Source organism: Pinus tabuliformis, chromosome 3_2 (assembly GCF_031772625.1).
Source record: "Pinus tabuliformis cultivar Carrire ecotype Pingquan chromosome 3_2, CPIR1, whole genome shotgun sequence".
In the NCBI taxonomy this organism is placed as follows: domain Eukaryota; kingdom Viridiplantae; phylum Streptophyta; class Pinopsida; order Pinales; family Pinaceae; genus Pinus; species Pinus tabuliformis.
The window spans coordinates 1,116,372,676-1,116,384,704 of NC_142302.1; the positions used below are offsets into that span (position 1 = coordinate 1,116,372,676).

Below are 12,029 nucleotides of genomic sequence, written 5' to 3' on the forward strand. Positions count from 1 at the left end.
CACCGATTGATCAAGACATGCTTGATCTAATCATTTGATCCGACAGTCTGCAGGTCTTCAACAAACACGCGAATTACCAAACAGCTCAACCCCCGTAGTTAACTGTGACGTCAGCACTTGGAAAATGAGATCAACGGCTAGGGTTTAGTATGGGCCTTCGACCATGATCAAGAACTTCCGCGCTCTCCTATCCCCGCTATTCTTCTTCCGCTATTAATACCTGTTGATCTAAATGATCTGACGGTTCTCATTCTTTTCTGCCTACTTTGCGTTTAGGCCCTTTCCTTTACTTCGTTTTTATGTTGTTCCTTCAGTGTTCTTATGTGGTTTCGGCTTCCTTCAGGGTTCTGGTCCTCCGTTGTTCTGAATCACGACTTCCTCCTGAGCTTAGCTCCGCTCGCGCCTTTAGGCTTCCTTCACCTTCACTGATACATTAAAGGCTTCCTCCTGTACTGTCGATGTGTACAAAGCCATAACACCACTCTGTTACTCTTCTCTGTATTTCGCCTCTGATTCTGCACATGCAACTTCCGTTACATAGAACTTACTTCTAGTTCACACACAGGTTACAATTAAATTACTCCATACACACACATACACTCAGAATTGAGTTGTTTGTATTAATAAACAGGTATTTACACAGTTTCTTCTCTCAGGCCTGATTTCCAATATCAGTGGCCTCTGTTTCACAATCTGCCCGTAGGCTTACAATCAAACCCTTCACACTCTAACTCCTAACTAACTAGCTAACCAACCCCTGACTATGCCTTTTAGGCTTACATTTATACAAAAGGATTCTACAACCAATTCCTGGTTTAGATCCATAATCTTCTCAACAAAATCCTAAAATTTCTTCCTTATCTCTAAGGATCCTCTCTAATCCACAATCATGAATTAGCTCCTAATTTAAGATTTACAATTAATTCTCAAATCTCTCAATCTTTCGACTATCTTGATTCTCTCATGTTCTCCTACATTCGAGAATATTTACTAATATGCCTTACGATCCTTAATTAAACCCCTATTCTAGCTCCTCTCATTAAAATCATTCAAAACCTTAATAATTACATTAATTCAAAACATAGGAAACGAACTTCCTTGAAAACACAAGACCCCCTATGTTTACTAAGATACAATGATATTGTTGAGCTAAATGCTCCTGCATCAAAATTCAAACTATAATCGACTCAAATATGATTGTAATTTATTTTTATTTTAACTATAATTAATTTTTACCTGTTTATAAAATATAGACTCTATTTAATCGATTAAAGTCCTCAAATTTAATGATATCCTTAAAACATATAATTCATATATTTGTTAATTAGTTATGTGATCTAAATAACTATTTCAACTTAATCATTTTTTTATCTATTTATTAAATAGGGCCCTACTTTGTTGATTAAGGTCATCTAATTCAATGATACCCTTAAAATGAGAAATCCATATATTTATTTATGAGTTATATTATCCAATATATTTAAATATTAAAAAAAAACATCAAAGATTAAATTGATTTAATTTTGGTATTTATAAGGACAAGTCATTTGTATCGTATCGTATTGAATCCACATAATAATATTGAATCTAAGAAAATTTAAGTTATAAAATTTAATTGAGTTTTTAATTTATTATATTTCAACTTCAATTAATCAATTCCAATCCTCATGAACCTAATTGTAGGAAAGAATCTCAATGGGGTCCCAAAATAAAACATATGCATAGACAATACTAGCAATAGTATGAATAGTTTCACAATTTTGGAAATCCACATTTATCCCTATCAAGTGTTGTCACTATGAAAGGACAATTACTTAATGTCTCATCAATTCTTGGTTATGCCTTTTTCACATATTCAGAAAATTTGCCAATGCTTCTGGTCTTTATATGAATGCACAAAAATCTATTTTGTATCAAAAACTTGTTTGGTATTGATGCCAAGTTGATGGGTCTGGGTATGAAATATTTGGGATACCATATTAAACCATGTAATTATAGGAATGTCGATTGGCTCTGGCTAGTTGATTGATTTTTTAGGAAAATCTTTGGATGGGAATATAGGAATCTATCCCTGAGCGGGCGTGTTATCCTTTCCCACGCTGTTCTAAACCAACTAGGGGTATACTAGGCCCATCTTTTCCACATTCCTGCTGCTATCATCCTCTCACTCAATCGGGTTATGGCTAATTTAATCTGGGGGGAAATCATGTGCAAAAAAAAAATCACCTTACGAAAATATCCAAGATTACTCTGCCGAAGGTTGTGTCCTAGGTTATGGTGATGTTGACAATATCCCGGAATAGCTTATAGATGCCCTTAATAGAAGAGGCATTTTCTTCTAGAGTCAAGCCATTTCTATTTGGAGGGGTCTATATCCTATCTGGAAGTGTGCTTAGGAATTAGGTTTATCTGGTCATTGGGACCTAGAATGGGAGCGCATAATTGCTGGGATGAAACAACTTGGGATTTGATAAGCTGAAAGACATGACAAGTTAATCTGGTCAAGGAAGATGAAGAAAGAAAACATTAATGTGGCAGATATATACCCCTCTCTCTGTTCCGTGGATTCAAATTTGACTAAGAAACACATTTTATTTGTTTTTTGGAAATCCAAAATCCCCATCAAAATTATACTCTTTACCTAGCTAGTTTTCCATAACAAAAATCTAACATGGGAAAATTTGCAAAAGAGACAATGGCATGGACCTGGCATATGTCCTATTTGTAAAGAGGAATCTGAAAACAACAACCATATCTTTCTCACTTGTCCTCTCACTACTCAGGTCTAGAAAGGACTCTCTTCTCACTTTGGCTTTCCATATATCCAACATGTTTGCATTGAGGACTGTCTACAATGGTGGAGATCTCAAAAGGTTGAATGGAGGATCATTCCACCTATACTTTTTTGGGAAATTTGGAAGTGGAGAAACAACCACATCTTTCAGAATTGCACTGAGAATTTCTACAAGGTTATTGAAAATATTATCATCTGCTACACTCTATATTCCACAAATGACATTTTCTACAAGGTCCCTAGACACAAGAGGACTAAAGTTCAACTGATATACCCTATGGGCTTTTTTGATGGGGCTACACAACAGCACATGTGGTTTTGGTTTTTGGCTTGCCATCTTGAAGGAACTGATTTGCAGAGCTTTCTGGCAAGAAGACAAGGGCACTAACATTAAAGTTGAGGTAATGGCCTTAGGGGGCCTTCTATGGTTCACAATTTTACTGGATATTCCTCTCATTCACATCCATGAAGATTCAAAAGTTATAGTCGATCATATTATGGGATCAGCAAAATCACAAATCTCTTAGTACTTGGATGGCTGACGAGGATAGAATTGTTATGGATGGAACTCAACAATTCCACTATCAAGCATGTTGACAGGAAACAAAATAAGGATGCAGATTAATTATCGAAGAGGGGCTTAATTGGCACCACTGGAAAAATGCACTTAACTATTTCCCTGGGCCAGAAGAACATTGATGTTGAGGACTTCCCCTTCCCTAGCTAAGTTTCCTCCACCTTCCCTTTAATTTTGCAAAAAAAATTATACTGTGCTTGTCTTTTAACCTTTTTATCTGCTTCTTATCATCTACTGACGAAGAAATGTTGCTTATTCGCACTGTACAGACATTTTGATGGAGGGATTATGTACTGAGGGCATCTTTTGTTTTGCTGTTTCTGGCATGTATTTGATCATGCTTGTTTCAATCTGAATATGTATATGGACTATGGACTGTATATTTCCCTTTACATGCCACTTGACACTGTCAATTCTCAGCGGGCTTGTGGTTTGGCATTTCTGATGGGGCTCATATATTGTGAACTTTTGAAGGCATCTGTTATCTTCAATATCTGATATTAATATAAAATTATGCTTTTTTCGTACTCATCCTAAAACAAAAAAAAACAACGGGGGTTCTTCCTGTAATCATTTAAGGTTCCGAATTGAACAGTTTGATCTAATTTTGATTATTTCCACAGTTCAATTTGGCATTTTATGATCAAGTTCCAACTCTAAATATAATCCATTCAATTTATATGATAGTAACTCAATTTGCATTCCAGGATTATACTTGGATCTTTGGAATCTTCCTCAATCATCAACTCTCGTAATAAAATTGAGATACCTCGTATTGCATCTTTTTAACCGGTCAATAATTACACTTCTATATAAGAAAATTAATATTCATCTCCATATAAATTTGGACTATGATGAATCAATATAGACAATAAAAGTAAAGTCATTAGAAACTACTCAGGCCATTGGATGATTCAGTGAATAAAGATTGTATTTTGGGCCATATGAACAATACCCGTGAAATCGCTAGAATCTACTCGGGTCATTCTATTATTCAGTCAATAAAGATTGTATTCAGTCCAATGTCTTCAAAGTCAAATCATCAAACACTACTCAGGTTAACCTAAGATTATATTCAGTGCAAAGTCTTCAAATTTATAAAAATGCTTTTGTATTTATTTCTTTTCCTTGAACCTGGTGAGCTAGCTAGAGTGGTTGTGTGTGAATAAAGATTGTATTTTGGGCTATATGAATCAATATAAACAATAGCCGTGAAATCACTAGAATCTACTCAGGTCATTCCATGATTCAAAGAATAAAGATTATATTCAGTCCAATGTCTTCAAAGTCAAATCATTAAACACTACTCAGGTTAACCCAAGGTTATATTCAGTGCAAAGTCTTCAAATTTATAAAAATTCTTTTGTATTTATTTCTTTTCCTTGAACCTGGTGAGCTAGCTAGAGTGGTTGAGTGCTTTGAACTCATGCATGAGGCCTTGTGGTCAATTCTGTGCATTGATTACTACTGTAGCATGCCTCACTCAATGTCCCTGTTGAGACAGGGACAGTAATCAACACCAACAGGCTTGCACTGGTTACCATCTGTGAATGTGAGGAAATGCCCAAGAGTTTCCTCACAAGGTATTCCCTGGAAAAAAAATGTTATTTTTCCAATTTATAATCCTTTTAAAAGTGGGGTTTTGGCAATATAACAAGGACTACTCATCTTAATAGTTTAAAGAAAACGTTTTACTAAAATTTGTATATTGGAAAGACTAGCATGGTGTACACCAGAGTCTATATGTTTCTAACGAATGATAGAAGCCTCTTACAATATCAAAGTAGAGCACCATAATAAGCACTGAAGAAAGAACATTCATGTAGACAGGGAGCAAATAATTGAGGCCTTGGTGAGGAATTGTCACTTTTCATATAACAAACAATTAACCGTTGAGCCTTTTATAGCAATAAATCAATCTTTCAGCCTTCATATAAAACCAATATTTAGTGGACCTATGTAGTCACACCTGTGACAGAATTATGAATTCAAGTAGCATTAGAATTATGAATCAAAGGAAAGCTGCACTTCAAACATACAACAGAACTCAGACATGGACAACTGTGGTCTTGGACAATGGAGAGGCAACAGTATGAAGAATTATTGGGACTCGCAATGACTGGGGACCAGCAACTACTATCTAAATTCTTGAAAATTAACATGGCCAGTAGCTTGGGCGTGTTCCACAGCTTCCTACAAAATAAATTAAAACAGGAGAAATCAGGCCCTCCAAATATGCCCCAAAAATAGAACTTCAAAATCGGAAGGTAACGTAGATGCAAAAGTTGCAATTGTTTCAAACCTTTTGACCTACTACTCCTATTTGACAGACCCCACATCGCAAAGTGAAATTTGCTGTATCTGTGTAACTCCTCTTCCTGCAGAACCAAGTTCATAAAGATAAATTATCTTCTATCAGCTGAATAAAAACGCATTTGAACTACAAAGAACAATGAGGAACAAGATGTTCTTGTTACTACGTAAGATCTTACAAAAACTCCAAAAGAATAAGATGAAAAGAAAGAAAAAGGCCTTCCAACAAGATAAAAACACCTTTGCTCTTCTTTAACCAGACTCTCAGCAAGTGTTTCAGCTACACCAATGCTACCATCTTCATTAATAGGAAAAATTGTTTGGTCAACTACATCAGGAGCACCCTCAAAAGGTGACATCTGCAAACAAAAGCATAGCCAGTTACTCGTATCATATATCAAATCAAGATAAACTAGGAAGAAAAGTTAATCGGAATCTGTGAATATAATGCTAGTAGGAATGCTAGTGGATCTGCGAACAAGAAATCAATCCTGAGAATTCAATAGCTTATATCAACAAATCAAAAAGTATGACTTAAACAAATGGTTTAATTGTACCATACAGCTAAAGCATCATAATGCAAGCCATCGTAAATCAGCATGACTCGTTCTGTGTAGCCTTTTCCCTGTCAAGCAATATTGCCCTTAAATACATAGAAAATCATGCTCAGCATTTATAAGATTAGCGCAGATGCAGCTGCAAATCTAAAAAGAAACGCCTTCTAATCTTCCTTTCTACTGGTATCTAAAACGTCAAGGTAAGATGCAATGCAAGAGATATGCCTCTATAGACACACCTCTTAACAAGGGTAAGAAAAACACCTGGCCATACAGGTCGCAACGGGATGATTGGACATCGTATGCTGCAATTTCACGACCATAATAATCTGCTAAAATTGACAGCTCAATGGCACCTGTAAATTTAGGAAGATAACTCTCAGGAAGATCACCTTTTCAGTTAATAACAAATAATCATGCACTAAATTAAGGTTCTTGACCGCAGAATGAAATCATAGACGGTTAATCTTGTAACCGCATGAGAAACTTGGCTTACCATTCCCACTGTCCTTTTTTAAATTCCAATATTTATTCTTGAATATCTTAAATCAACCATCTTTGCCGAAAACATAAGCATGGAATGATTAAACTAATAAAAAATGCAATCATGCCCAACTCGTATAATTCAAGAGAGAAGCAAAAGTAACTTTTTAAAGTTTTAATCTTGGGAAGTTTAACCCTGCCAATGGAAATAATGTAAGATTATATGTTTAATGTACACAAATGGAAATGATTAGACTAAGAAAAGTATAAATCATGCCCAACTAGTATATAATTCAATAGATAAGCAAAAGTTACTTCTTTGGGATGTTTAACTATGCCAATGGAAATAAGAAAAAAGATAATATTATTAACCTCCCGAAATTACCTAGAAGGTAGATCAATAGGACTCAAAAGTACACTGGTAGTGATAAGCAATTCTAGAAGCTATAAGTGTAAGTGATTACATCCATCCTAATCCAGTCACAGTAGAAGTAGAAAGAGAAGCAGAAGAAGAAAAAGCAACTTTGAGACCCGTATACACCACCACAGCAGTATAGGAAGCTCCAGATTCACTGGGGCCTATGCACTGCCAAAAAAGGCCCTTAGGAGAATATATGGGGCTGAGAGGACCTCGCAGGGAAATCCTGAGAGGAAACCTGGAACCGACGGATGAAACTCTCCTAATACTCTATTCAGAGAAAGTAATAATCAGACAGTACAAACTGAAAGAAAAAGAAGAATATTTCAATTATTTTCACTTCAAGATAAGAAGGTGATGCTAAAGATTGTAAAATAAGCCTTTCCAGTGGGAATATAATTTGGAGAAAAATGTTAACAAGTTCTCAATAATAAGCTTGACTTGCAATATCAATCTAAGAAAAACGAAGCTAGCCAATTCCCGGAAGACACTTAGAGATACCCATTTAAAGACCCAAAAGTTCAAGACTTGTGAGGGAGGTGGGTGTGGAGCTGCACAATTGTTCATCAGCGGAGAAATCTCTACATACAGACCATGTAAATGACCATACTAGAGACCTTTGAGAACACATGAGGAATTGTTCGAGTATGCAACTCAGAGTAATTAATTGTATAATAAGAAAAAATAAGTCCAATAATGATTCATGAATTGTCGTGTCTTATATCCAGACTGTAACTACAAAAAAATATCTTATTAATTTCATCTCTCAATGAATCATAATTAAGGTTAGTAACTATTATTTTGATCCTATATTTGAGATCTACACATACAGAAAAGATCATTACACTTCACATTTTCATGTCCGATACACGGAAGGCTAACATGTATTGATGTTCTTGAGTGAACCCAAATCACAACATAAAAGCCACACAGGTCAACCTACAATCCACGGTCCAGTATGTATAATTATTAATAAAATAAGACGAGTACAATAATACATTCAGTTGTCTTATATCTTAAACTACAGCTAGTGAAAAGTTATCTCATTAATTTCATCGTCGTCAATGAATCATAATTAAGGTCAATGTTGCACGAGGCGGGGACGTTTTTTGGAAGTGAAGAGTCGGAAGTATGAACTTTCAAAAATCTTCAGAAGCGTGTGTGTATATATATACACTTTTAATTCCTCTCTCACAAAAATCTTCAGAAGCAAAGCATTTCAGAAGCATCTATATATATATATATATATATATATATTCGGAAGTATGAACTTTCAAAAATCTTCAGAAGCGTGTGTGTATATATATACACTTTTAATTCCTCTCTCACAAAAATCTTCAGAAGCAAAGCATTTCAGAAATATATATATATATATATATATATATATATATATATATATATTCAAAAAACATCTAAAATACCAAATTAATTGCAGAAGATATGAAAACATGCATATTTGTATTGAGAAATGTAAATAGTTTCAGGCTTCATAATTGTTGTACTCATTTCGATATGTATCCTATGTAACAAACAAGAAAAGAAAAAAGGAAAATTATTATTATTAAAGCATGGGTTTCATGCTCATTATTGATGGTTTTCTAGGTAAAATCACGTTCTTCATGCTTTTAGGGTTTGTTAGGTCTTAGGATTTATTGTCATTAGTCAATAGAGTCAACATCATGTTTATAAGACTCTTCTGGGCAATTTGTAACTGCAAAAAGAATTATTTTTGAATCTAGGAAGTCTTAGAATCTCCAAAAGTACAAGTTGGCCTTGGGATCATCAAGTCAGCCTAAAGGAGGAAATTCGACCACTTGAGCAGGCTATATAAAGGAACAGCTCGACTTCATTTGAGACAAAATCACTCACAAGTTTGATCTACAAGAAAGAGTTTGATCTGTAGTTGGAAAAGGCAGAAGGAGAGTGAAGGTCTAGAAGAAGCTAGAAGGACGAAATTTCTTTTTCTTAGGCTCTATCTCTCTCACGCATGCGAAATTCTAGGGTTTCTGGGTTGCAAAAATAGGCCGAAGTTGCAGGTTCAAGTGCAGTAGGACGAGGTGCATAATTTGGTAACTGGAAGAGGGAAAACCCTTATGTTGACCTCATTGACATTGGGAGAGTTGTCTTGCTCTAATTAGGTCTCAGGAGGAGGCTATATTAGGGTTTTCAAGAAGCTACAATGACGAAGTTGTTGGGTCGAAGTGGTAGGTCGAATAACAGTACTATCATTGGTAGGTCGAAGTCACAGGGTGTAGCAGTTTGGTGCAAAATAAAAGGACTTGAGAAAGTGCCGACTTGGTACTCGGAGAAGGACTTGGTCTAGGGATTGGGTCTTTGTATCTCAAATGAAGCAAATTCTAAGAAGAGAAGAGTTTATGGGTTTTCCCCTAGTTGAGAGCCTAAGGTCCAATGGAATGTGCAATAGCTCTACACGTGTGACATTTATCCATAGTCCAAGAACTCGCTCCATTTTTGGAATGCGAGTGAATTTCAAGGTATTCCTATTGTCAATGTGTTTACACTCAAATTCAATGTCAACAGCATCACAAGATGGCCCAAAATTGCAGGTATTCTTCCCCGTAACGAGTTTTCGCTAAGATCTAAAACCTGCGAATTAGTTAAGTTGCCTATTTCTAGAGGAATGACACCGACGAAATTATTGTCCGCAAGGAGGAGATTGGTAAGATTTTGCATTTGTCTCAGGGAAGAAGGTATACTTCCATGGATGTTGTTTAAAGAAATGTCAAGGTAATCTAATGCAGAAAGCTTAGAGATATTACCTGGTAAGAAACCTGTAAAGAGGTTGTTCTACAGACGAATGCGTTCAAGTGAGACATAATATTGTAGAAGGTTAGTGATGTTCCCCTCTAATTGATTATTGAAGATGGCAAGACGGATCAAAGAGGTACCGTTGCATAGCCCAGAGGGAATCGATCCGCTCAATCCATTGGAGTATGAATTAAGCTTCTCCAGGTTCCCAATGTTCCAAGTTGAGCAGGCAGTGGGCCTTTAGACATGTTTTCACTAAGATACAACCTTATCAGATTGGGAAGAAGGCCAAGTCCTTCAGACAAAGTGCCTTCAAAATTATTGTAAGATAGATCTAGCTCCTGCAGGTTTGTAAGATTAGCAAAGGATAAGGGGATCAACCCTGACATGTTATTGGAATCTAAGTGCAAGACTCAAATTCTTCAAAATGCCCATTTCATATGGTATAACCCCAGTCAAATTATTGGTGGATGCATCAAATGCCTCCAACTTCAATAGTCTAGTGAAAAACCCCCAAGGGATGGAGCCCATAAGATGATTTTCATAAACTCCTAAATATCTCAAATTTTCCAGCAAGGCTATCTCCCATGGTATCGTACCTTCTATGGAGTTCTCATAAACTGCAATGGCTTCGACGTGGTTGCAGTTGGCGATGGAGAAGGGATGGTACTGGTCAAATAGTTTTGGAACAATGTCATCTCTCAATGTTTTTCAGATTCCTAATTTCCCAATGAATCTTTCCTTGCAATCCCGCAGTGTCGAAATATGAAATTCGCAGCAGGTTGCAACTGGTGATTTTGGGCAGTAGAGAGCCACTGAAATAGTTGGAGTATGTGGTGATTGTATCAACATTGGCAAGCTTTCCAATTGACGAAGGAATGATACCATTGAGATTATCTGTATCCACCAAGAGCGTAGTCAGGCTTATTAGATTACCCAGTGCAGGCGAAATAATACCTGATATATTGTCGGCACTGATATTGTTGGTAATGATATTCAGAACTATAAGAATTCTACAGTTTGCAATATCCACAGGGATGAAGCCCGTGAAGAAATTATTGGCAACATTGAGTTCTCGAAGCTTTGTACCCGATAACCTATTGCTTGAAATTTGGAGCTTCTCCAGGGAAACAATCTTTCCTATTGCACTTGAAAGACGGGCATAGAGCCCATTATATGGCAAGGAAATTGATGTGACCCGCCTTCTATAACTGTTGCATGGACTCCTTCCCAGCTACACAAATTGACATCAAAAGAGTTGTCGTTTCTCCAACTTGAAAGAACATTCAAAGGAACTACAAAAGATGACTTGATTTCTAAAAGCGCCACTCCATCTGCCGACAAACCATTACTATTGCAAAAAAGTGCAGGTAATGGGCCAAAATCACTGACGTGAGTATTAATGACAATAAACATTAACATTAGACACGGAAGATTATATACCAGCTTGCCTACTCTGTTGGCTGGATCAAGCAACATCCTGAACAATTGGCTGAGTCTTGGATAAATATGGTGTGAGTGGCTCCTATAGTCAGTGACCACAAAACTCGGTAACCCTACCCTCTTTGACGATAAAATTTATCATCCAATTCAAGCATCTAAGTATTTGTGTGAGCATAGTAACTAATTATTTGTTTATATGGGAATCGTGACTCATGAGAGACAAGAACCTGGTCATCTTTGACCAAACTACTTATCAGTAACTGTGTCAGCCATCTTCAGACTAATATAATATTCATACAACTAAGAAGTCAAAGTACTTATGTGATGGTGGTGAGAACATGAACCAAAGTAATACTACCCCTTTCGACCAGAGTACTTTCCATACAATTCACGCCAAGAGATTTTGTGGAGTCCTTGTCTTTTATCCAGTATTTAACCTACACTGAACATTCGTTGATAAGGAAATTTGAACTGTAAACTGCGGCTTAGTGCCTTTAGTCGTCGACATGTGTTACGGTGCTACAACAATAGCCTAAAAGAGAATACTGTTGGAAGTTATCACTGGAAGAAAGACTAGACTCCACGAAGTCTTTGAGCAATTCTTATTTCCATTGTGTTTTCGGCACAAACAGTTAGTCACCAAAATCAGCGACGTACGTTGAATGTAACATCTAA

General features: G+C 36.3%; 1 protein-coding gene across 2 annotated transcripts in view; it reads right to left on the bottom strand.

The window, feature by feature from the left end:
* Positions 1-5,224: 5,224 nt before the first annotated feature.
* Positions 5,225-12,029, bottom strand: part of LOC149184581 (OVARIAN TUMOR DOMAIN-containing deubiquitinating enzyme 2-like) — a 96,350-nt gene continuing 89,545 nt past the window's right edge. For both annotated transcript variants that reach the window (XM_089417618.1, XM_089417617.1), the window contains exons 4-8: positions 6,506-6,597; positions 6,247-6,309; positions 5,925-6,043; positions 5,674-5,749; positions 5,225-5,564 (exon numbers count right to left, since the gene is read on the bottom strand). In XM_089417618.1, the coding sequence (XP_089273744.1) occupies positions 5,508-5,564; positions 5,674-5,749; positions 5,925-6,043; positions 6,247-6,309; positions 6,506-6,597 (407 nt within the window). In that variant the 3' untranslated portion in view covers positions 5,225-5,507. The remainder of the gene's footprint in view (positions 5,565-5,673; positions 5,750-5,924; positions 6,044-6,246; positions 6,310-6,505; positions 6,598-12,029) is intronic.